A 25,077-nucleotide genomic window follows, 5' to 3' on the forward strand; every position below is an offset into this window, starting at 1 on the left:
ACAGCAATGGATCATCTTGTCTTCTTTCTTACCTTGCATGTCATAAGATTGTATTTCACACAGGAATTTGAGATGAACACCAACACTTATAAGAAAAGAAAACTAAAGCTTAACTTTATTATCCTACATCTCCTCTTAGTTTCTATAGCATCTATGTTCAACATGACACATTACACTAAATCTATGTTCAACAGTGCACGTGGTTTATGCCTTTGCTCTCTTCACTCCCTGAATGGCTCTCGATGGATTCAAGGACAAGCTACTAACACAACAGACGCCGGGATGGTCTGATTATGTCCCGATGCCTCAGAGGAAGGCGAAAAACCCCCCGAAGTTGGTTCCATAAATGAAGGGGGAAAAAATTCCTTCCTGGCCCCAAATGGCAACCGGCGAAAGCCCTGAGGCAGGCGTCACAAAATGCCATCCACACAACAAGAGCATCCTCCACTTGGCAACCTGGGCACTACAAACTCATGGTGCCTGGTCTTTCCCCAGCCCTTTGCAGAGCTGGTCTGGAAGATATTCAAGTTCTTCACCACGAGGGTTTCTCAGGCTGCTCCTCTTGCAGAGGCTGACTTAGCTGTGGCGGACGGCTCAGACTGGATGATGACTTGTCAGTCGGTGACGTGTGTGGTGGCTTCAGCGCTGTTGCAGCTTTTCTCTGTAGCCATCGGGCTCCCGGTGAGGTTGGGGAGGTCATCTTCTCTCATGGAGGTGCTGTCAGGGTTGAGGTTCTCTGCAGGTGTTGCTACGCAGCGTAAGAAAAAGCAGCAGAAGATTAAATCCATGCATTGGGACCATGATACAAGGCTGCGATGTGAGGAAGTGGGGACTGGGAGCTTTCCCAGGACACAAAGGCCTGAACATTTGAATGAGGGGAAAAAAAATAGATGGTGCTTAGCCTCCTGCGTGCGGAGGATGGATCCTAGGACAGGACCCTGTAGGGCAGAGGGGAGAATTGCCCACACGCGGCAGGGAGCAGGTTTGTGTTAGTGCCAAGAGCCTCCCCCTCCCTTCCCACTGCTCCCTGCTCCCCAGCGGCAGAGGGGACAGGACAGTACCTGCAGGAGCAAGTGTGGGCGGCTGGAGAGAGGCGATGGCGCTGGAGGAGGTGACCAGCAGGCTGTGCCCTTGCAGATCTTTAGGCAGCTCCTTCAGGTAGGTGATAATGAAGACTTTATTCAGGACCCTGATGGGGATTTCTTTCTCCTGCAGAGGTACAAGAGCTGGTCATAGCCTGTCCTACACCCAGAAAGGACAGGGGATGTGGGGAGGGGTCATGGGGCAGGGATTGGACTGAAACCAAGGGGTCTTGGCAACAGCTCAGGGAAATGGGGGGCAGGTTCCTTGAGCAACATTTTTCTGAGAATCGCGGTAAAGACAGAGGGTGGCAGCTCTGGGCTCTGGGCAATGGGGCAGATCAGCAGCGCCAAGTGCCTGAATCCTCCGTTCTCCCTAGAGCAAGCACAGGTTCATGGGCAGGAGAAGAAATGGAGCCATGCGGGGACCTGTGCACCTCCTAAAGACTCCTGACTGCAGACTGGGAATGGGAAGCTTGTCCTGAGGGAACACGCTGTGTATCTTTGGGCCTGGCAAGAGACCTTGACCCTCAGGGGCATGACATGTGCAAAGGACAGGCTGGTGCCATCCTGCCTAGGCAGATTAATTCATTCCTTTCTCCAAGGCACTTGGCAGGCCTCCCGTTCTCCTCAAGGCCAGTTTGCTCAGAAGGCAAGGGAGATTTGCACCTTACAGACAGGGGCAGGTCACTGATTGAGTTAGTCTGCGAAGTACAAATGGACCCCACCGTGAGCTAGAGCTCAGACTCCGGTGTGTAGTGACCTCTCTCTGCTCCATGTTGTCCCCACACAACAGGTCGTGATGGGACGACAGCAACTTTACGTGGAACAGAGCCAAGGGGCCGTGAGCTCACTCTCCTCCCTCCCCGCACTCCCCAACGTGGCTGCTGACCTTGTGCCCCATCAAGCGGCCGGCTTCCCCCAAGATTGCATACAGGAAAACCAGCCCAGCTTGGCTGATGTGCATCGGTCCATTGCGAACTGCATGAAGGGCCCTCTGCAGGAAAGCTCTCCTTTGCTCCTCCAGCAAGATCTTTCTCAGCCCCTGAAACAGGAGAACACAAGGCTGGCTACAACCCACACACAGGATCCATCTCTGGCGCTGGCACCACATTGCCCTGGACACTTGCAAGGCTGTAACCCACCGCAGGAAGACCCCTGCCAGCTGGAGACAAGCACCAAGCCTTTCTCCGAACCCCTTCATCACACACACCATCCTCACCTCTCCCACTCTCGCCAGGTCCCTGTACTTCTGGACCTGGCTCTGATCGTTCTGGCGCTTGCACCGCAGCTCCTCTGCCCCTTGCATGTCTTGGCCTAGGACAAGTGGAGACACATGGCTCTGAGCTGCCATCCTAGCTTTGGTGCTCAATGTCCACCCAGTGGGGCTCTGGCTGCCCTTCTGGCACCATGAAGGGCAGGGCCCCAGCAGGAAGGTCATTGTTCTGCAGGAGTCAATGGACACCACGTGTCCTGGGACCAGTCTGGGCTGGGGGCCTGGGGATGGGCTCCCTGGTTCCCGCATGAGACACCCAGGATAGGTGCATTAGCACAGGCTGCAGTACCACAGCTCGGCGCTGAGGTGAAGAGGCCCAAATCATTAACGCCGACACCCTGAGTTGTTCCCAGGTTGGGAATGGACAGATGGAGACAAAGCGTCTGGCCCAGCACCTGGGACCAGGCTTTTGGAGGGAAACTGCTGGCATCGGAGCCTTGTACTCCAGCTGGGTCTCCTTACCCCTCTGATGAAGGAGGATTTGAGCGAGCAAATACATGCACGCCCTGGCCTTGCAGCTGATGGTCTCCTCCGGGTCGTTGATGGACAGACCCAGGCGGGCTGCCATGTCCCCCACCTCCAGTATGTCAGGGGAGCCCTAAGCAGGGGGAGAGGATCAGGCAGTTCATGCATGTCCCACCTTCCTTCCCCAATACATCCCCAGGCACAGTTCTCTCTCTCCACCTCTCCGCATTACCCAGCAGGAGGGCAGGAAGGCAGAGACCACAGTGCCAGAGCATGACAGCCCTCTCTTCCCATGGGAACCTGCAGCCCAGGGACTTGCTCGGGGCCCCAGGATCACTCCCCGTGCCTCATGCTCCAGGGCTAGTAGGCCCCATGTCCAGGGCTGACCATGCCCAGAGCAGGCCATGGAAAAGAGACCCGTAAAGAGTCAGGGGCACCACTGAGGCAGAAGCAAAGCCCTGGAGTGAAGCTCCTTGTCCAGCTTTGACCCCACTCTCCCAGGAGGGCCCTGGCAAAGGCAGGGGACCAGGACACTGGGGAAGGAAGGGGCTCACTGACCTCAAATTGTGGGAGGAGCTGCACAGCAAAGGCAATGGCGCCGGTCATGATCTTCATGCCCAGTGCATGGTGCTGGGCATCCGGCGCCTCAGTCCACGATGTAAAGTGCTGTGGGAGGAAGATGTTAAGATGAGGGCACATGCCCTGCTGAACCCAGCAGCCTTGGCCATCCTCCTCCTCAGGACCCAGGTTTCAAGCTCGGGCTTGACCATCTTCCTTATGCTTTGAGAGAGGCTTGCTGCAGTGCACAGGGCAGGAGCTGTCCCGGCCCGAGCCCAGCCCCTCTGCACGGTGCTCACCTCCCAGATGGAGTAGAGCTTGCCCAGGCTGGGGGCGCTGGACAAGACGCAGCACAGCAGGCCCTCCAGGTACTCCTCGTACAGTCGCTGCACGACCTGAAAGGGGAGGCAGACCCGAGGGTCAGTGCCACGGAGCCTGGGGCCACTCCTGCCAGGGGGTGGCTTGTGGGACCTGGCAGTGGCAGGGGCACCTACCTGGTTTCGATGGGTTTCACGCCCTATGGCCAGGAAGCTCTTCTCCACGGCGGCCCGCAGGAGGCGCGACTCCAGCGCTGGCTCCAGGCTGAGCTTCGGGTCGCTGTGAGGAGAGAGGAGCCTGCGTCAGATTGAGCTATGTGGGGCGGCGGTGGCACTGGGGTGGGCAGGAAACAGCCTGGAAAGCTGGGCCTGAGCAGTGGGGATCCCCCTGGCCCACAGCAAAGTCAGGAGAGTCAGGCAGAGGTCCCTGTACCTGAGGCAGCGGATGGCGTCTATGCTGTACGCCAGGATGTGTTTTCGGTCGCCCTCCACTGAGATGGTCTCCATCAGGTCCTGTGAGCCCCAAAGGGGACGGGGAGGTAAGGATCAGCCACATCCCCCACGGGAGACCACCCAGTGCTGCAGGCGCAGGCAGCAGGATCCCAACCAGCCCCCTCCCACCCACCCAGCTGGGCTGGCCCTCTGCCTCCAACGGCCTTGCAAGCATGGCACTCAAACCTCTCCTGATCCCACCCTCCCCTGCCCTCCAGATGCAGGATTGCCCAACGCTCAACATCCAGGTCAGGAATCGACCACTATCTCCCTCATCTAGTACCCCCATGTCATGCCCAGGAAAAGGCGCGCCTGCCATTCTCTCTCTTATCCCGCTCCACCTCTCCCCTCCTTCCTGGTCTCACGAGACAACATTTCCTCTCCTTCCCTCTCCCCACACCATCCCGTGCTACTCACCACGATCCTCTCCAGCACGGCCGCTTTCAGGTCCTCCAGCTCCACAGCCACCTCTCTGCTCTGGTCCGCGGCGATGGTCAGGCTGATGATGGCCAGCAGGAAGCGCTGCCTGTCCTTCCCGTCCAGCATCTACCAGGAGCGAGACCAGGGCTAAAGCAGGCTCTTAGCCAGGAGCCTCCTGCTCCTCCGCAAGCCCCCTGTGGGACTCAGGCCTCCTCTGCCCCCACGGAGCTGAGATGCATCTCCTCGGGGCAGGTGTTGTAAAGAGCAGGGCAGTGTCCGTGGAGGGAGGGACCCAGCTGGGGCTTCACAAACACCCACCTCGAGCAGCGCCCCGGGGCTCCCTTGCGGGCTCTGGGTCCCAGGGGGTGACCCCCTGCCATGGGCCGCATGGGGGAATGGAAGACTGACTGGGTGCCGGCTCCGCTGGGGCAGTTTCATACCTCCCCGGGGTCCTGCAGGTGTTTCTTCACAAGGAGGAGGGCAGCTTCTTCCGGGGACCTTCCATCTTCCTCCTCCTCCTCCTCTTCCTCCTCCTCTTCCTCCAGCTCCTCGCCGGCTGGGCTGGGAATCACTGCACACGGAGGAAAGGGGAGAGGTCACTCGTGTGCCCCTGAGGGGAAGGAAAGTGGGTGTCGGGGGAAGAGATGGTGTCGTGCTCCCACCACCAGCACTAGGGTCCCCTGTCTGCCCCAGGACGTGCCAGGGAGGTGTGCGGCTCAGCCCCCTCACCTTGGCCAGGATCCCCCTGCCCGGCCCCATGGAGGGTCCAAGTGGCCTCGCTTAGTGAAAGGTGCTGAGACCTCTGGCCCCAGCGGCTCCCCTCACCTGTGCAGGTGGCACCGGGGGCCGGGCTGGTCCCAGACTCCAGGGAGCTACTGGAGTCCTCCGAGGAGGAGCTGCTGGTCGAACTGGTGGTGTTGGACTCCTCCGAGCTATCGCTGTCCTCCGAGGAGGAGCTGCTGCTCGTGCTCGTGCTCGTGCTTTGGGCCTCTTGGGACTTTTCAGAGTCCAAGGAGGAGGAGGAGGAGGAGCTGGTGCTGGGGCTGGTGCTCCCGGACTCCTGGGACGTGTGCCAGTCATCCCAGGAGGAGCTGCGGCTCAGGCAGGGGCTGCTGTGGGCCTGGCTCAGCTCCTGCCCCAGGGCAGCTGGGCCCTCGTCCCCGGCTTGGCACGGGGCTGCCTCCTGCTGCGGGGCTGCAGGGCCGGGCTCCAGGCTGCCCCATGACCCAGGAGGGGAGCTGCACGGCTCTTCGGGTGCCGGGAGCTGTGATGGCGCTGGCTCCCGCCTGCCCAGGCGCACCCATGGCCACCTCCATCTGGACTTGGAGGTGGCTGATTTCTTTCCCTCCTTTCCCCTGCCGCTGGGAGCTGCCAGTTTACTTCGGCAGCAGATGGGGCACAGCCACCTCCTTGCCCTGATGGGCCCCTCCTCCTCACGGCAGGTGGGGCCCCGCTCCTCCTGCCCAGGCTCCCTGCTGCTCTCCTCTCCCATGGAGAGCCCCTTGGCCGACCTCCTCCTGAGCACCTGCCGCAGCCTGTCCATCCTGGCACCCAACAGGGGCAATTATCACTGGGGTTCAAAGCATCCCCTTCACACGTATCCACCCCCTCCTCTGCTCATCCAAGACACAGGCAGGTGAACCCTGGGTTACAGCCATATCCACAGCCTCCCTGGCACTAGGGTTGGCAGGTGGGGAGAGCCCTTGTCTTAGGGTCCAAGACCTGCAGCTGGTTTGGACACACAGCTCCCTGCTCCTCTACTCCCCTCTCACCCCACGTGACTGGCCATGGGCTGAGTGCCCATGCATTTGGGAATGCCAAGGAGAGGAGGACAGGGGCCATTTTCCTGGGACCTGCAGGAGCCCAGCAGCGCCACGGCTTGGGGCTCCCTGCACGCTCAGTCTGGGCAGCACTGGCTGGGCTGGGAGGGGTGGGGAGCTTCAGCACCTGGGGATGTCTCCAACCCGCTGGAAGTGGTGTGAGGGAGCACCAGGGGCTGAGTGCCCACATTGCAGGGGCTGGATTTTCTGCTCGTTTCTACATTTCCTGCACAGAGACGGGAAGCCCCCCCGGCGCTGCAGGCCCCTCACCTGCCCTGGGGGATGGAGCGCTGCTGGGCGGGTGCTCACAGGCCCTGGTGACGCCGCACTCCTCCCTCCGGCTCTGGACTAAGGTCTCCTGCCTCTCCTCCGATGGATGTCCCTCGCTGCCTCAAGCTGCAGTCGCTGCCGCCGATGGGGGGACGCCTACCCCTGAAAGGGACTATGCCATCCTGTTGGAAGCCATCCTTGTGCACAGCCTCTTCCCCCAAAACAAAACTACACCTCTCCTCCCCCCCGCCTAGTCCCCTCTCTGTTTGCCCATGCCAGGACCCCTCTTCTTCCCTGATCTTCTCTTCCTGGCCCTTTCCTGCCACCCAACAGAAACTCCTGCCACCCTGCACTGGCCTTGTTCCACATCACAGGCGCTACTGGCTTGTGCCTGCAGCTTTACTCCATGCGTGTTGGTGCCCAGGAAAGACCAAGTGTCCTGCTCTGCGCCATCAAGACTGGTGGCTCTAAGTGGATTGTAACCGGGGTCCAGTCCACACTGGCTGTGCACCGCGCTCCAGCCATCCTGGCGGGGAGGGGAGCCCTGTCCCAGGTAGCTTTGGGAAGAGGTACGACACCGGTGTGAGAAATGATGTTCTGGATTGGAGATAAAACATGCAGAGTTCAAGGAGAAACATTTCTCATCATGGCCTCAGCAGGGGGTGGCATCCAGAGCATGCCCAGCTCCTGCACCCGACACACATGACTGCAGGGAGCGTTACTCAGCCCCTCACGCCAAGGGCAGGGTCCTGTCGGCTCCGTCTTGATGCTTCACAGTTTCTCTGGACGCGGGCCACAGGCCTGAAAGCACAAGAGCCCCTCGCTCCCCTCCCAGCTCGACCCCTGCCGGCGTCTCCGGCAGCATTGCCCAAGGACCGATCCTGACCTGCTCACTCCAGGCTGAGAGATCACAGAGCGAAATCCTCCACGAAACCGGTTCTGCTGTCGCTCTCCAAACGGCGCCTGATGATTACTAACAGGAACAAGACGGGACATTAAAATCACATGAACATGGAGGAAATACTTACTCTTCCCCCTGGACTGTGATTTCAAGGAATAAATTAATTGATATGGGTTTGTTCTTCAATTCTCCCCTTCATTAAAAAGGAGGAGAAACCCCATCTCCAGGTGTCTGGGCTGGAGCAGCTCGGCCGGGCTCGGCTCCGTGTCCTCCCTCCGGGCTTTACACAGGCACAAACCACCCCCGAGGGAAAGGCGCAGACCTGGTGCCCGCTCTTGGCTGAACACAACCTGCAGGATCGGGTCCCACTGCCCTTCCCGGTCCCATCGCTGGTGGGGCTGGTGCAAATCCCACCCCGTCGGGCCGCGTCCCCCTGGGACACCTCGTTCAGGAGCAGGAGGGCGCCGGCCCCGCGGCTCTTTCACGTCTGACTCTGACAACCCCTGGGGCAAGAGGCCTCCTCTCGACACCCGCGTTGCCTCAGGCGGGGGCACAAGAGGGGCAGCGCTCTCCGCACCCGACTTACCCGTCTGTGCAGACCCCGGGCGCCCGGCAGCACCGCTCCAGCCTCCGCCGGCAACTGCCTGGAATCCCGCGGCGCCGCGATGATACGAACGCTGCCGCAGCAACGCCCGGGGACCAGCTCCATCGCCCCCCACCCCGCACCCAGCGCCGCAGCCCCCCGCGGCACCGCCATGTCCCCCAGGGCCACTGTCCACGTGCCTGGGGATGGGTGTCACTCAGGACAGACCAGGTGCTCCCCCAAATTGAGGGCAGGGGGAGGAAATGCCCAGTTTCCCACTTTACCATAACTACTTTGTTTTTCACCGGTGCCAACACGAGAAACAGGCTTGCCGTGCGCACTGCATGGAGCAGTGTGCACGGCACCGGGGCCCTTCTCACAGCTATACCCCTGCTGGGCTCCCTGGGCTTGCTCTGTGCTCCCTTCTTTGCACAGACACCGGGGACCAGGCACAGGGCCATGCACCAACCCTGCCCCCAAAGCCTTGCTCAGCCTGCTTCAGCAACCCCAGGAAGCAGCGCCTGAGAAACCTCCTGACAGCACCTGTCCTGGGAAACCCACAGGTGGCATGGGAGACACCAGCCGATACATCCCCAGTTGCCAAAATAGCCCTGCAGCAAAAGGCCCCTGCCACTCAAAATGCCAACCCCAATGCTGGCAGCTCTCCCAGTCCATGCCCCACTGGGGTGCTCTAGGGTCCAGCTTGTGCATGTGGGCTGCCCTCTCCCACCGTGCCCTAAATACATCTCCGGGAGACCAACCAACTCCAAGCAGGAAGACACCTCTATCCCTTTCCTGCTCCTAACCCTGGTCCCAAACCTGACCCTAACCCGCGCTCAGCTGCTCCTGCAGGAGACCCCGCACAGCCTGGCTCCAGTGACTGGCCTAGAAGTCCCAAAACCCCGTCACTGGTCCTGCTGCAAATTGCCTTGCTGCCAAAACACCTCCCGGATCCAACTCCAGGTGGGGCCCTCAGGCTCCATCCAGCTTCTTAGCAGCGTGGAGGAGGCGACCCACTGCAATACAGCACTAACAGGGAGTCCTACTCATCCCGAGCAGACAGACAGCTCCACATTTGCCTGTTCTCAGCCCCTAGCCAAAACCCAGCCCCTGCCCCTGCCCCTGCCCCAGTTCAGGCTGCTCCAGCAGCCTCCGGCAGGAGCCCCTGAGCAAGCTGACTACAGCCGAGCCCTAGCATGGGAAACCTGAGCTTGACCCTGGGGTAAGTCAGCCTGGGCCTGGAGAGGGAAGAAGGTATGGGCACGGGAGCTAATACAAAGCACCTCTTTAGGATGGTCAGCACTCCTGGGTAAGGATTGTTATGAGACTGCTACGTTTCCCTCTCCAGCAGCATCTCCACAGCCTGCCTCGCCATGCCTCAGCTTCGCTGGTGGCCTCTGTGGTCCAGCAAGTGCACAGCACATCTCTGCAAGCCTGGCCATTGCTGCACCCTCCTGACCAGTTCAGCACAGCAGTTTGAATGATATGCCGTCCAGGCCTGCCAGTCATCTGCACCCACCGCTCTCCTCTTCCTGGTCTTTCTTATTGGCTGCAGCCTGGCCCCTTGCTCAGCTCCCATCTCATGCAATGCACCAGCAGCAGTAGGAACCTTGCCCCTGACAGCTCTTGACCCTAGAAAGCAAATAAAGAAACAAGGCATCTGCTAAACTTGTCCAACTTGATGGTAAGCTCTGAACTCGCCGTCTCCTTTTACATTCGGTCTCCGAATCCTCTTTGCATTTGGTTCAGGCTCCCAAATCTGTCCTGAGGCTCTGGCCCTGGGATCCCTTTCTCTTTATGGCTGCCAAGCTCCCCTTAGTGGTACCAATGAGAAGAAATCCTGGCCAGATCCTGGCTCCACCCATGACAGGGGCACAGTCCCTTGTTCATGTGAAGGCAGAGGGGACGGGAACAGACTTCTTCTATTTGGGGTCAGACCCAGGAGACCACCATCACATTCCCAGCTCTTCAGAGGCCACTGCCCATGCACCTGGGGATGGGTGTCCCTCAGGGCAGCCCGGGCACTCCCCAAATCAAGGGCAAGGGGAGGAAATGCCCAGTGCAGTCGCCCACTTTGCCACAGCCACTTTTTTCCACTGGTGCCAACACGAGAAACAGGCACGGTGTGCGCTGTGTGGAGCTGTGCACATGGCACTGGGGCTCTTCTCACAGCTGCACCCCTGCCGGGCTCACTGGGCTTGCTCTGCGCTCCCTTGTGCGAACAGATGCAGGGGACCAGGCACAGGGCTGTGCACCAGCCCTGCCCCCAAAGCCTCACTCGGGCTGCTCCAGCAACCCCAGAAGGCAAAGCCCAGGGCAAAAGGTCCATGCCACTCAAAATGCCAACCCCAATGCTGGCAGCTCTCCCAGCCCATGCCCAGCTGGGTGCCCTGGGGTCCAGCTTGCTTCCTGCTTCCAGTGCTGGCCTCTCTCTGTGGGGGAGGGGGCTCTGGCTGCCACTGAAGGAGATGAGGTTGCTTTTGCCTTGCCTCTGCTCAGGAGACCGGAGCTGAGCCTCCTTCAGCGGCTGCTGCGGCTGCTTCCTTAACTGTGTTTGATGTGTTGTGGGTTCTGCAACAGCACTGTGGACCCTGCTGTGTTGAACTAAGAGTCATTTATTATTATAACGCTCTGAAATCATATCCAGGGTGGATCTTAACATTTGCATCCGTATATGTATGCAGATCTGAGACCTGCTCTGCCTCAACTCAGTCCAGTCCTGTGGAGGGAGAGGAAACAAGAAATGCCTCTGGCTCCTCATGGCAGAGAACAGGGAGTCCCAGTGCTGCAAAAGTGCCACAAGCAACTGAGCCCTGCAGTGCTGAGCATGAGGCTTTAGCCTTCAAGGGACAGCGCAAGGAAAACACAACCAGACACAACCGTGTTGGCAGTCTGGTTTTGAACCTTTGACCCCCACTCTGGTGCCTGGTTTCATTATAATTTGTCCCAAGTAATTAGTAACATGTCACTCTGCCACCAGTAGTAATAGGGCCTTATAGTTTCCTCCATGGGCCTGGGCTTATGACATCTCCTGGTGTTCACAGCCCAGGGTTGTGCTCTGGCAGGTGCTGCTGGGGCTGTGCTGGGAGACGCCTGCACTGCAGCCCCCGATGCCCAGCCCTGGGGGCACTTTCTGCAGTGCTGGGACCAGCGCCCCGGGCAGCCCGGCACCAGCTCCTGAGCCAGAGACTCCAAGTCATGGGGAGAGACCTGGGGGCTGGCAGCCCAGGGGCTCTGCACACGCGGCCCCTCCACACCCATCGCTGGTCCCCGCACGGCTGCGCATCCCAGAGCTGCTGCCCTCACTGATATACAGGGCACGGGCAGATCCAAGGCGGCGCACTTGCTCTGCTTTGGTTCCTGTTCCACCCAAACTTTCAAACCAGCTGCCTGGGAGAGGCAGCATCATTTCTACTTGGAGGGTGCATCTATACAAGGTGCTTATTGTGCATTGGCCTATTAAAACTGCACAGTAGCACGATGGTTAAAAACCGTACTAATAACCTACTGTGCAGCATTACTAGGCTCATGCGCAGGAAGCATCACAAAATAACCGTGCTCCAGTGCAACTGCACAGTAACGCTAGCTCCTGTGCCTTTAGTTAGTATTTTAGAAACAAGTACTAACCTAAATGCCCAGTATGTAACATGCACTGATGAATATGTAGATCTGCCCAGAGAGACTCAACCTATCTCATGGCCTGTAATCAGCTTCCTAATTCTTGTTAATCTTCCTCCCCTCCACAAGTGTCAATGACCCTCTCTCCTTTTTAATGGTCCTGAAGATCCACTTTTCCAAGTATCCTTTCTTCTGCAATGTCACTGCCTGATAGCCACTCTCTTCTGTTTCACAGCCCTGCAGACTGTGTTTAGCATTAGCTAAAAACTTCAACTCAGGTGTGGACATCTTATTTTAACTTGGGTGTAGAAATGACTGACCGTGAAGTATTGGAGGCCCTGTCAAAATCCTCAAGAAAGCTAGATTTTGTTTCATGAATCTGAATAAATGATGTACATTTAAATTTAATGATAGCAGGGCTTTTGATGCAATGACCTTTGACAATTTAACCTGGTTTGTTGTGTTTTTTAAACCTGATCTATATTCTAGCATAGGGGTTGTCAACTGGGTGCATGCATACCCCTCAGGGGTACTTGGAAAGGGGCTAGGGTGTATGCACAGGAGGTTGGGGACAGAGCAGTGTATTCTCATAATCCTTGACATCGAAGGGGTTAATTTATAAAATGTATGCTGATAGGGTACGTAGGCAGCTGGTCAATCTGGAAGCGGGTGCGCAGTAAGAAAAAGTTTAGGAACCTCTGTCCTAACAGGAACACATCACGTGCGGCCTTCTAGTTTCCTCGGTGGGCCTGGGCCTGTGAAGTCCCCTGGTGTTCACAGTCCAGGGTTGTGCTCAGGCAGGTGCTGCTGGGGCTATGCCGGGAGACGCCTGCACTGCAGCCCCCGGTGCCCAGCCCAGGGCATCTGGGCCTTTCTGCACTGGCTGGATCCACCTCTCCAGGGCAGCCCGGTGCCGACTCCTGAGCCAGAGAATCCTAAAAGGGGGAACCTCTGCCCTACCGTATTAGAGAAGCTTCTTGTTTTGCTTTAGCTGGAGGAAAATGCGTGTTGTGTACCGTGTGATGACGTGCCACACTGTCTGCATCGCTCTCTTCAAAATCCTAGATCCACTCGTGCACTCAGGATCTTGTTCCCAGTAGCCCTGGCAGGAGCTGACCTAGGTCCTAGGAAGTGGACATCCCCGGGAATGGGCAAGGGCGGAGATGTCCCAGCCTGGGGTGAAGGAGATGGGAAGGGAGAGCCTGGCTGGACGGGGCAGCAGGAGCAGGCATTGGGGAGGGAAGTGGCCAGCTCCAGCCTGGCCCAGGCCCAGGCCCAGGCCCCTGCTCTGTAGCCAGCCTGGGAGAAGCACTGTCCTGTGAGCAGCAGAGAGGAAAAGCCAGTCCCTGCCCCTGCCTGGTGTCTGCACTGCTGAAGGAAAGGGTTTTCAGCAGGGACAATTTTGGGAAGACTGAAAATACTAAGACACCCATATTCTTGCCATACGGCCCTGGCTCGAGTAAAGCTGGAAAGGCAAATGGGGGACATCTAAAGAAGGCAGATTTTGACTTAGATAATGCACCCTGCAGCAGGAGGACAGCAGGCAGCACTGCAGTGAGACGGGCTGTCTGGGCAAGGGGCCCCGGCTTTGCCAGGAGCGCAACCACCGCAGTGCCGCCTGCCCCCAGGCCAGCGTGCTCCGCTCATCGTGGGAGATGTGCTGAACAGCAGAGGGGCTGCGTGGCATCACGGGGCAGGGCCCAAAGTGTGTAGGGAAGGTTGTGACCAAGGATTGTCACAGGAAGGGAAGAAATCTGGTCAAATCAGGGCATGCCCTTGACTGAAGCCCCTTCAATTCCTTCCCGCCCCCACTCCCCTCCCCTTGCATTTCTCTCCCAGGCCAGCTGCAGAATAACTTCCCACTTCACTGCAGATTCTCCCTCAGGCCAGGAGACACCCTCCCCTATATTACTCCTTTCCAGTTACCCCTTTTCCCAGGATCAGTGAGGTTTTCACCATTCTTTCCAGGCCATTCCCTGATGGTTGGGATGGATCCCAAGTGGCTTTCAAAAGGTCCCGTGTGAAATGTGTCTTTCAGTGGAGTCTCGTGCCTTGCTTCACTCAGACAGAGAATTTAGGGCAGGCGTTTGCTTGTGGGTGGGAGGTGACATCTGTCTTTTTAAGGGTGTCGCTTCACATCCAAATTGAAAAGCTGCAGGGAAATCCTGGCCATCTTCAATACGAGCAGGCCGTCTGACCCCAGACCTCGTGATGGGAACATGTGGAATAAAGGAAACCAGAGGCCTTTTGTGTCGGGAATGGAGAGATCTTGGCTAAAGCTAAGTGCGCTGCTTCCACTGAGACGCTCCTGGCTTGAAAAACCAGGATTATCTCAGCACATAAAATGACTTTAAAAAATGGGGCTCTTGTCCCAGTTTAAAAGTCTGTCTCAGGAAAGCCATAGAGTCGCACCGTCTCATTAGAGGTGACCGCAGTGAGTGAGGCCGTGGCTGCTCCCTAGGACACGTTACTGACAATAAATGGTGCCACCCTGGCCCCTGCTGCCAAATTCCCAAACCCAGAGCCCTACACAGCAGGCTGGGGTCAGATTCATAGATGTTAGGGTCGGAAGGGACCTCAATAGGTCATCGAGTCCGACCCCCTGCATAGGCAGGAAAGAGCGCAGGGTCTAGATGACCCCAGCTAGATACTCATCTAACCTCCTCTTGAAGACCCCCAGGGTAGGGGAGAGCACCACCTCCCTTGGGAGCCCGTTCCAGACGAAGTTCTTCCAAATGTCCAGTCTAAATCTGCTCTCTGCTAGCTTGTGGCCATTATGTCTTGTAACCCCCGGGGACGCCTTGGTGAATAAATACTCACCATTTCCCTTCTGTGCCCCCGTGATGAACTTATAGGCAGCCACAAGGTCGCCTCTCAACCTTCTCTTGCGGAGGCTGAAGAGGTCCAGATTTAGACTGGACATTAGGAAGAACTTCTTCACAGTTCGAGTGGCCAAGGTCTGGAACGGGCTCCCAAGGGAGGTGGTGCTCTCCCCTACCCTGGGGGTCTTCAAGAGGAGGTTGGATGAGTATCTAGCTGGGGTCATCTAGACCCAGCACTCTTTCCTGCTTATGCAGGGGGTCGGGCTTGATGACCTATTGATGTCCCTTCCGACCCTAACATCTATGAATCTATGAATCATCAGGGGTGGTGATGGCATTCAGCTTTCTGTAGTCCACGCAGAACCGAATGGTGCCATCCTGCTTCCAGATGAGTACCACCGGACTGGCCCAGGGACTCGTTGAAGGCCGGATCACCCCTAACTCCCTCATTTGTGCAAGTTCCCGCTTTATCTCCTCCATCACCCTGGCATTGTGTAGGGTCGGGATTGGATAGGGCGATGACTACCTGTGTCTATCGTGTGCATGGACAGGTGCGTTTTACCTGGTTTGTTGGAGAACACGGTCTCGTAGTCCTTGAGTACAGTGAGCAGCTTGTCTTTGTCCTGGGACAGCAGATGATCCGGCCAGTGGAGTTCCTCTATCCTTGCCTCTTCATCTCAGTCACCATGCATAACCGGCTCCTCCGGGTCCTCGGGTGAGCTGTCAGCTGGGGAAACCCAGAACACCGTCTCCCCTCGGTCGATGTAGAGTTTCAGCATGTTCACATGCACTACCTTAGGCGTCTTTTGTGACCTGCTCTTGCTTCCCACATAACTCACATCCTCCAGCCTGTCCAGGATGAGCTGGGGACCCTCCCAGGCCACTTGCAGCTTGTGCGCTTTTAGTGGCAGGAACACCATGACCTTGTCGCCTCGCTCGAAGGTACGCAAGCGAGCCTTTTTCTCATACCAGACACTCTGCTTCCCCTGCGCCTGGGCCAGGGAGTCTCGTGCCACCTTCATCATGTCAGTCAGTTTCTGACAAAAGTTAAGCACATGCTCCACCAGAGGTCTTTGTGGAAGGGATCTTCCCTTTCCACTCCTCTCTCACCAAGTCGGGAGGACCTTGAACTCGCCTCCCAAACATCAACTCGAATGGCGAGAACCCAGTGGACTCCTGGGGCACCTCCCGGTAGGCAAAGAGCAGATGCGGCAGTTTCTCATCCCAGTCATTGGGATTAGAGGCCACCTAGGCCTTTAGCATCCCATTCAAGGTCCCATTAAACCTTTCCATCAGCCCATTTGGTTGAGGATGGTAGGCTGTGGTCTTAAGGTGTTTCACCCCACAGCACTCCCACAAGCACTTCATCACCTCGGCCAGGAAGTTCCCACCCCGGTCAGTCAGGATCTCGGAGGGGAAACCCAGCTGGAAGAAGATGTTAGTCAGGGCATTCGCAACTACGGGTGCCTCAGTGGAGGTTAAGGCAACTGCCACCGGGTACCGTGTCCTAAAGTCCACCAGAGTCAGGATTTCTTCCCTCTGTGGGTCCGATGTCTCCGCGGGCCCACAATGTCTATACCCACTCTGTAGGAAGGTTGTTCGATGATCAGGAGAGGCTGTAGGGGAGCTCTTTGTTTGCCCCCACTCTTGCCCGTCCGCTGACACGTCTCACAGGATTTGCAGTAGTCCGTCACGTTCTGGGCAATCCTGGGCCAAGAGAAGTTCGCCTGCAGCCGCTGGCGCGTCCACTCCCTGCCCATGCGACCGGCACAAGCTTAATCACGAACTGAGGAAAGCAATTGTTGCCTGAATTTTCGAGGTACTACGAGCTGGCGAGAGGGCTCCCAGGTCTTGGCCAAGTTCTTCAGTATCCACGACCGATAAAAAAGTCCCTTGTCCCAGACCACCTGTTCCCTCTTTTCTGGGGTGAACTCCGTCTCCGACTCCTGAGCCCTCTGCTGGAGTTCCTCCAAGCTGGGGTCCGCCAGAACCTCCTGCGTGAACTCCTCCTCCCCGCTAAGCAATCAGCAGGGAGCTCAGGTGCTCCTGTAAGTAGTGCACCCCCACCCTCAGGGGCGTCCTCCAACTTCTCCCCAAGAGTCTGTTTCCTCTGCCACTGACTGGCCAGACTCCTCCCCGGGACTGTCACTTAACCCCACCTCCAGGTCGCTGGTTTCCTCAATGGCCAGGGGCTGCTTGCAGTCAGAGGGAGTCAGAGTCTCTCCTTCCTCCCCCTCTGCCTCTGTAGCCAATTGGGTGACCAGGCCCTGGGAAGTTTCCACTCCTCCCGCCTTAGCCTTTCCGCTCTGTTCACGGGTCACCACATTAACACGGTAGGGCTCTGGCTCTAGCTCTAGGAGGTGACCCTCCTCCCTGGGCAGGTATTCTAGCTCCATAATATCACGTCCCGCCAGGATGGGGACAGGAGCCCCTTCCAGCACACTCGCGTCTATGCACATCCCACAGCCTCTCCACTCGATGTAAGGACGTGTTACAGGTACCTCAAATGGTGGGCACCCCACCCCTTGAATGGTAAGGGTCCTCCCCAGGATTATAGCTGCAGGTGACACAAGGCTGGCATTGATTAATGACACACTGGACCCTGTGTCCAGCTCCCCAACAAGGTTCTCCCTGTTGGGGAGAAAATGCCATTTCCCAGTTGGTCTAATAAAAGGTATCATTTTGAAACCAAGAGTTCTAGTTTTTGGTATGTCTTTATGTCTCAGACAAACAGGACTACCAAGTACACCTTTAAACGTAAAAGATTTTTTTTGCCCATTTCATCCAAGGGTTACGTGGTGTTAAACAGATGAGCTGAACAGATGTGCCATAAGCTGACAATGGCAGCGAGCTGAGATTTGCTAATTTACAGATGCCAAAAGAATGGACATGTTGTTTAAAAAAACAAAACAAACAGCTTTCACGCTTTGCAGAACCTGCCTTCTTCCCCCTCATCGCCACCTTCTTCGACGTAATCGTCATCATCATCTTCATCCTTCAAGATACAGAACATTAAGAGATTTTTTAAAAACTACCGTATGCTTAGGTTGTAATGACATGTGCTTTGCAGAAGATTAAAACAGCACTTTGAGGTTTAAAGATCATGTTTAATTTGTTTTTATTACTAGACATTTGTACAGACCAGAGTCCCAATTTACTGTATTACACTTATCAGGTTAGCAAAGATGTACAAAACCAAGGCTGGAGTCTTTTATTTGGAGTCTTTTTCTGCTGTTACTTCTGACCTAATGATTATGCCAACTAGCTGTGAAAATGTCTCAAGAAGAGTATTACAAAATTCAGTGGCCCACAACAGCAACAGCTGAGAAGAACCCTTTTTGTCGGTAACGGAAGTCAAACAAGAAGGGAGAAAAAAGAGTTTATACATCCAGAGCTGTTTTGTTTCGAAACAAAACAAAAGTTGCTTTATAAATGGGGTAACTGGACAAATTTAGGCCACTTGGCTACATGAAATCCTAGAAATGTTACACACATACTCCAAGATCTCCAGTAGTATAAGTGCAATAGCAGGAACTGAGGACAAACTAAAGCTTTTTTTGCATATAGGTAAATATCTTTGCAAATATATTATCTGCCAAATGAAATGCTTTACAACATCTGGTAAAAGTTGAAAGGCATTTAGCAATTCATTCTGGAATTTCATCTTTAACCGACATGTAAATTTAGGATGTGCTTTTGCTGGATTTATTCAAGTTCAGGTTTAGCTGGTGTATAATTATGCTGATTCCAGTCCTCATTTTCCCTTTCCAAAATATACTGAAATTGTTAAGACGGGACTTTCTGAACCGTGTGCGCTTAATGTTGGCTACTGCCTACTCCCCAGCAACAACAAATGAAAGGAGTCCTTCCTCTGTTACCAAGCTGTGTTGTGGTAACATTAGGAGTACTTTAGCCCATGCTGCAGTTCTTCACCTCCTGGCAGCCGCCGTACACAGGAGCCACTAAGTATATTGAGGTTTCTACCAATATTGCCACCCCCACCAATCAAGTGTTCATTCATTTTCTCAAAGAATTACTGCCAAGTTCTTACTCAGATCCTCAAATGAGATTTCGTTTTTAGCTTTGGAAGGGGGTTTTTCTCCTCAAAATCTGACCTGGTGACCTGGTAGATAACAACACTAATTCTTCAAGGCAGCGCAGTAATGAACCTTGAAGCATTTCACTGAGCAAGACAATGCAGAATACCAAAGAGAAGTGGCTCTCCTACTGCAACGCACTTTTTTGATAGTAAAAGGTCTCTCTCTAAAGTAGCCTATGGCTCACATCTGATAGTGGATTTACACGGTTCTGCTTACAGAAGTTTAAATTATTACACATGTATAATCAGACAATGTCAAGAAAATCCTAAGTCTTACAGTAGAAAAGGGAAAGTCCTACCTGGATCTCCTTCATCATCAGGTATAAAAGACCAACTTCTTCCTCCTCTTCACCCTCCTCCAAATCTGAACCCGCATCATCTTCATCTTCTTCGTATTCTCCTGGTGGACCAGCTTCATCTTCATCTTCTTCATCCTCCTCATCCCCTTCTGAAAGGCAGGTAATTAATTCCTTACAGCTTCACTTAAACCTCAAAGGCTCGTTTGTAAACTCATCTTAAATAAGCTTCCAAAAACCGAATGAGCTACAGAATCAAATATGAAAATGACGGGTCCAAAAAAAAGCAAAAGCTTTGGTATCAGCAATAAAACGACTGCTTTTATATAGTTATGTCTCAGTAAAAAGATTTGTACTCATGTTTTCCTACGTGCAACTCTCCTTTAACTGTGCACAGCACCCATGACTACACTGTTTGCAAGCGCATTCCCCCCGCCCTCATTACTCAACAGAAGCAGTATTTGATACTGGCCTACACTTCAAAAATGTAGCTGATTTGTGCTCCAGCAGTTGCACAGTCACTCTAGTTCCAATTTTATATTTAGATACCAACTGAATGGCATAACTCATGACTGCATGTTTAGAGAAGTTACCTTCATCATCCTCGTCTTCCGAGTCAGGGGCCTCGTTATCTTTCTGATCAAACCCATCTAGGTAGGCGATCTGTTGAAGCAGCTCAAAAACGCCTTCCCTGTAATCCTCCAGGTTTGTGACATCACAGTTGAACAAGTCCAGACTCTTCAAGTTTTTGAGATTTTGCTGAAAATTAATGAAAAATGACTCACTGAGATGAAATAACTATTTGGTACCTCCAAGTACTGGACTGTTGCCTCCTAAATGTCATTGATTTTACTACGTATACCTACTACCTTCTCTTCTCCTTTGCTGTTCCCCATTGTCCAGAGTTCATTTAAGAAGTCTTGGTGCTGACAGTCAAATTTCCTTCCCCATAAGACCAGAGATACCACCTCTCCCTCTACACTTGCTTTTGAAATAGCTGTGACCCAGGTTACTTCCCATTAAGATGCATGTCTTTGTTTCTGGAAGCCCCATATGATCCTATAAATCACCCAGGGCTCTCCCATTCTCTGGGGTCAGCACAGCCATCTGTCCCAGCACCAATCCTACCATGCCTGGTGGAGAGACAGCTTTCCATGGCCTGAATGGGGCAGCTATGGGATGTGCTGATAGAGGTAATCCTGCTTAGGGAGTAGGAGATCTGGGTTTTGTAGCCCATTATAATCATTAGCTGTTTGAGGTGTTCTTTTCAATACTTCAGTGATACTAAGAAATTGCGGTTTTGGGGGCCATGTATAAGAGACACCACTTTCAGAGGGTAGTTTTGGCACTTAAACAAGTATGCAACAAGTACAATTAACTTAAATAGAAACAATTTTATCTCTGTGACAACTCGAACCAGTGAGATGCAAGGCAGACTATCATTACCAAGTTTCTAAAACACTTGTTTAGCCTGTGTTTAGTAATAAGAACAGCAAAATTAATCATAAAGATTAGCACCTTGCTTCCAAAAACTTAATTAAAAATTTGTGAACTGTTTTTACTAGGCCACAAACCACTTGTTAAAAATGGTCTTGTGGATACCTTTCATTTACTAACCAAGCAGTTTCACTTCTTTTTCCGCAGAAATCAGTTGTTATTAAAGAAATCACGGTGTCTTTTAATGCGTTTTAACCACTGAAAACAAATACGGGCAATACAGAACTATCGCTGACAGACCACAAGTTTGAATACATCTCCTCCTGTAAACCCCACGGCTGACACAAAATTGATTACTACAGTGTCTTTACAAGTCTGTCTCTAATGAACCATCGGATGATGCATGTATTGCAATAGGAGTAATCAATACTGGCCTAAGTGGGATACAGAAATTCAGAAAAAAGAAGATTCAAATGTTGCCAGAACTGGCAACAAAAAGCTACCCAAGGCTTGGGAAATAGTGAGAGTTTTACTTTTTGCATACTGTTCAGTTCTGTTGAATGTCACACTTAAGCCATCTTGTTTATTATCTTTTTGTGTTTTATTGATTTCCTATTTCAACTGTGTTTGTTGTACTTATCCCTTCTACTTGCAATGACCTTCTATCGTCAGGCACTTACAAACTTTACATTTGCATTCAATGATAAAATTATTGTTATTTCTCTTTTATAATGCTAGAAAGATTCTGACTTCTTTAACACATTGCAATCTTCTAAGAATCTGACTTTGTACTTACAAGGGCTTCCACAGTGCTGAGATCTTTGATTTTGTTGCCACTTAGATTTAGAGGTGTGAGATTTGGACATCTTCCTGCCAGGACCTCTAGGCCTCCCGAAATGACGTTGTCGCTCAATTCCAGCTACAGCGCACAAAAGTTGGATAATTAGATGGTTGGTTTGATTGCTATCAAAATCAAGAGCCTGTATTTTATTGAAAGAACAAATGCATCGCAAGACTACTGACTTCCTGTAGAGCCCGTAAAACCTCAGATTACTTGCATAAAATGAAATCTGGTTAAAAACATAGCAACCCATGTTGATCACATGTATGTCTCTTTAGAGCCTAACATTTATTTCAGAAGCTCTTCACGCCTGCACTTGATAGTGATAATTCATTAACTAGTTTCATACTTGGGTGCCTACAGACACTCAAGCATGTTCTACTGTAAGTCGGCAAGTGATCTCACCGATCCCAACTGTTCAGTTAGCATACTTACTATGGTGCAAACTTAAAATATTTCCAGGCTTTATTTTTTACACGGGGATGTGAAACAGAGCATTGGATCTTCGTACAGGCTTTAGGTCAACAGACTAGGTTGAAACTGGTTCCTTACAGGTAACGAACAATGATTTCAGTGTTCCCAGCACTTCACCTAATGCGACTGCTCCCGACCCCCTCTCTTTACAACAGACTGGGATGGCCATCGTTAACAGTTTTCAAGTGATGCTTTTTCAGTACTTTGGCTCATTAATGTTTGAAACCAGCTTTAATTACATTCAGGGTCTTAAAGACTTAATTCTTAAGTTCGCAATGTTTAGTAAAACATTTCAATGAGATGCAAACGTGACTGCGACTATGGAAATACACAAGTAGTTTAACTGTTGCTGTGTTTCAAGGTATACAACTTTGGCAGGAGAGAACCGATGGGTTTTTGTCTGAAGATGCATACCTTTCGGAGCTTACTCAAGGTGGGGAGCTTGGCCAGGGATGTCAGCTCTACGTTGGCCATGCTGAGAAACTCCAGCTCTCTAAAGGAGTCATTCAGACCTTCAATTTCGCCATTGCTGGATCAGCAGTTATCAAGCACTAACTCTGTCACCTTGAAACAAAACAGAACGTCACTTATTACTTTAATAGGGACCCTCAACCAAGCAAGCAATTCGGGTCAAACCAGCAGCCTGACGACAGGCTTTACTTCTCATCTGGGACGACCTGAACTTGAGTTGTCTGAACTCATCGACCATATCAACCTTGAGAGGAAGTAAACAGAGTATGAAGCACCATCACAGAGAACCAGAAGATAAAAACTTAATTTATTTCTGTTAACATGCTGGCTTCAGAAAGCACAACCACCAAGACAGAGTTCACAATCGCAGTCCTTTACAGGGCCGGACAAAAACCCACGGTCCTGGTTCTGATGAAAGCCGGAACAGATGCATCAGAAGAAGCAAGGAGCCAAAAGCCAACTAGGCAATTACAGAATGACCTACGCATATAGTTTCCTTCCAGAGCCATCACTTAATGGTTGCTTCATGCCCAGATGAGGGTTTATATTCCCATTCACTATTTAAAATAAGGGGGTATAGCCTCGCTTAACAGAAAAAAGCACCAAATCCTCTTGCAAACCCTATAGCTTTGACCCTCAAAATATTGAGGCAGGGAGTACCATAGGTTAATAATGCACCAGACTGAAGCATTTGCTTCTTCATTCTAGATGCATTTACTCTGTGTCGCTGAACGTCCTGTAGGGAAAAATCCATTTTCTGCTTGTCTGTCCTCCATGTCCCCAACGGTGGGTTGACCACAGTTGTTTTTTTACCAATCCGGCTGCAAACAAAAAGGATTAAACGCAACACCAGTCTGGGAAGTTCAGCTCTGAAAGATTCATCTGTAGAGAGGACTAAAAAAGTCACTTGTTCACTGGCGACTTCTGAGTTATTTTGGTGGGCACGAGCTGCTCATTTGTTTCAAGTTTACAATCTTATTTCATGTTGCTGCAGAAAAAGGTGACCAGAGAGACCAGCTTTGAATTGTTTCGTGGTTTCCAAGTCCCAAAGTTGTTCAGGCTTTGCCCTGAAGAAAAGGGAAAGACTGAAACCATTTTGGGGGGGTGGGGGTGTGGGAAGGGTAACTCCAGCCACGGTTTAAAGGCTTTAAAAAAATAATCCGACACAGTCAACTTGTTAAGAAATACACTGTTTATCTGAGTAGTTTTTATGCAGGGAATATTTGTTCCGTCAGTCACCCAGGCCGGGGTGGAGTAAAAGCACTTTGCAATATCAACCTATCTGGACTTTATTCTTGGGGAGAGCAAGACACGCCAGTCGATAGCGTCCTTACTGACCTAAATGCAAAAACATCTGCTGGAGCGACAAATCATTTGTTGGCCGAGTTCAACTTGCAGCCTCCGCTTCCCTGCTGTTAATCAGCCTGCTCTCCATGCAGCTGGCACTGCAGTCAATGAAGTTACTACAGGAGATTAAGTAAAACCACGACCCTCTCCTAAAAAGCAAAGCGCGGCCACAATCTTTCCCTACGCAGCAGGGGGAAAAACCATGCAGCAGATACCACCTGCCTACAGCCACCTCGGGGCGTGGGGGTGGACAAAAAGGGGTCTTTTTTTTTTCTTTTTTTTTTAAGATGGATTCGGTGCCGCTACGACCTGTTCACAACCTCCACCAGCGAGAAGGTAAAAATAACTGAAGACCCGTCCTGCCAGCAACGCCAGCGTGGGAGGGACGGGCGAGCGGGGGGCACGCGACTTCGGGCTTCTCCCCGCCCCGAAGAAAAGCAGCTGTCCATTTATTCATTTATTTTTAACAAGGATACTTTAACACGTCCCCCCCAAAACTCACCCCCAGACACAACCGAGAAACTAATGGCAGGCGCATCGCGGGGGAGGACCCAGACTCGGAGATCACCCAAGGAAAAAGGGGGAGGCGGAAAAGAAAAGCAAGTTCCTAATTCCCCGAAAATCAGCCGAACAACGAGAACAGATGCCCGCAGCAGCGAGCGCAGCGAGCCCGTGCCCCGCGCAGGGGCTTCCAGCCCTCCTTCACTTTTCTACAAGCAGCGCAGGGGGCAGAAAAAGCCTTGGCCCGTCCAAAAACAATCTTATTGTTGCAATAATAATAATGATAATAATAATACGCGGTCAGGAGGTGAATAATTAGGAGAACGCACCACAAGGCACAACTGCGTAGTAAGGAGCACGCCGAGGAGGGGTGTTTTGGGGCCCGGGGCTGCTCCATGCCGGGTCGGGGCACGCGCAGCGCCGGGCACCGCCGCGACATGGCGGCCCCGAGCTCACCTTCTCGGGCGCGCGGTTCCTCAGCTCCAGCACCACGCGCTTCATCACCTCCACTGCCGAGCCCGCGCGGGCAGGGAGACCTGGGCCGCCGCCGCCGCCAGCCAGAGCTCCGCGCTGCTCAGCGGCCGGGCGCGCACTGAGCCTCCATGCCATGGCGCGCCGCGCCCCCTCGCCCAGGACACGCCCCCCGCGGCCGGCGGGGTGGGGCCAAGGAAGGGGCGAGCGCTTCCTCTCGCTACGCCGCTTCCCATTGGAGGAGCGGCGCGGCGGCGGCCGATTGGCTCCGCCGGACGCCCGTCGAGGCTCCGAGCTCTTAAATGCGACCGTTGGCAGCGGCTGGGCGCCATTCCGTGTGACGCGGTGGGGTGGTTTGGTCGGCGGGGTCAGGGCTGGGCGGCTGGAAGCAGACTAATGAGGTGTTATAGGCGCTAGAAAAGGAAAAGGGACGTGTCTAGGTGTTCGGTGCGAAGGCAGAGATTAGCCGAATGACGGGCTAAAGATAACACTGTGTTTAGTGAAAACTGCAGCAAGGAG

General features: G+C 53.5%; 2 protein-coding genes across 3 annotated transcripts; both read right to left on the minus strand.

Annotated features, from left to right (window-relative positions):
- Nucleotides 1–925: 925 nt before the first annotated feature.
- On the minus strand, nt 926–7,581 carry LOC132243729 (uncharacterized). Its single transcript, XM_059714123.1, has 13 exons — nt 6,698–7,581; nt 5,433–6,151; nt 5,048–5,178; nt 4,605–4,733; nt 4,129–4,208; nt 3,873–3,975; nt 3,678–3,773; nt 3,379–3,486; nt 2,818–2,953; nt 2,302–2,396; nt 1,972–2,124; nt 1,052–1,209; nt 926–938 (listed from the first exon to the last, which is right to left on the minus strand). Exons 2-13 carry the CDS (start codon nt 6,148–6,150, stop codon nt 926–928), a joined length of 1,920 nt encoding a protein of 639 aa, XP_059570106.1. The 5' UTR covers nt 6,151; nt 6,698–7,581.
- Nucleotides 7,582–17,316: 9,735 nt separating this feature from the next.
- LOC132244168 (acidic leucine-rich nuclear phosphoprotein 32 family member E-like) lies at nt 17,317–24,647 on the minus strand. 2 transcript variants are annotated; one of them, XM_059715211.1, is made up of 6 exons: nt 24,544–24,647; nt 22,183–22,332; nt 21,250–21,372; nt 19,610–19,775; nt 19,020–19,168; nt 17,317–17,616 (listed from the first exon to the last, which is right to left on the minus strand). In XM_059715211.1, exons 2-6 carry the CDS (start codon nt 22,240–22,242, stop codon nt 17,542–17,544), a joined length of 573 nt encoding a protein of 190 aa, XP_059571194.1. In that variant the 5' UTR covers nt 22,243–22,332; nt 24,544–24,647; the 3' UTR covers nt 17,317–17,541. The 2 variants fall into 2 exon arrangements, with proteins under 2 accessions (XP_059571194.1, XP_059571195.1); XM_059715212.1 differs by lacking the exon at nt 24,544–24,647 and adding an exon at nt 24,417–24,519.
- Nucleotides 24,648–25,077: the final 430 nt, after the last annotated feature.

The sequence above is a fragment of the Alligator mississippiensis genome, chromosome 11 (genome assembly GCF_030867095.1).
Source record: "Alligator mississippiensis isolate rAllMis1 chromosome 11, rAllMis1, whole genome shotgun sequence".
Taxonomy (NCBI): domain Eukaryota; kingdom Metazoa; phylum Chordata; order Crocodylia; family Alligatoridae; genus Alligator; species Alligator mississippiensis.

What these genes read in the sequence shown, in the direction of transcription:
- LOC132243729 (XM_059714123.1), bottom strand. Translation starts at nt 6,150, where the DNA reads ATGGACAGGCTGCGGCAGGTGCTCAGGAGGAGGTCGGCCAAGGGGCTC. An exon ending in ACCTGCAGGACCCCGGGGAG is followed by an intron (nt 4,734 to 5,047) that starts GTATGAAACTGC and finishes CGCTCCTGGTAG; the next exon opens with ATGCTGGACGGGAAGGACAG. An exon ending in GCCGCTTGATGGGGCACAAG is followed by an intron (nt 1,210 to 1,971) that starts GTCAGCAGCCAC and finishes GTACCTCTGCAG; the next exon opens with GAGAAAGAAATCCCCATCAG.
- LOC132244168 (XM_059715211.1), bottom strand. Translation starts at nt 22,242, where the DNA reads ATGGCCAACGTAGAGCTGACATCCCTGGCCAAGCTCCCCACCTTGAGT. An exon ending in CCTTGAGTAAGCTCCGAAAG is followed by an intron (nt 21,373 to 22,182) that starts GTATGCATCTTC and finishes TGTGCGCTGTAG; the next exon opens with CTGGAATTGAGCGACAACGT. An exon ending in TGATGATGAAGGAGATCCAG is followed by an intron (nt 17,617 to 19,019) that starts GTAGGACTTTCC and finishes TGTATCTTGAAG; the next exon opens with GATGAAGATGATGATGACGA.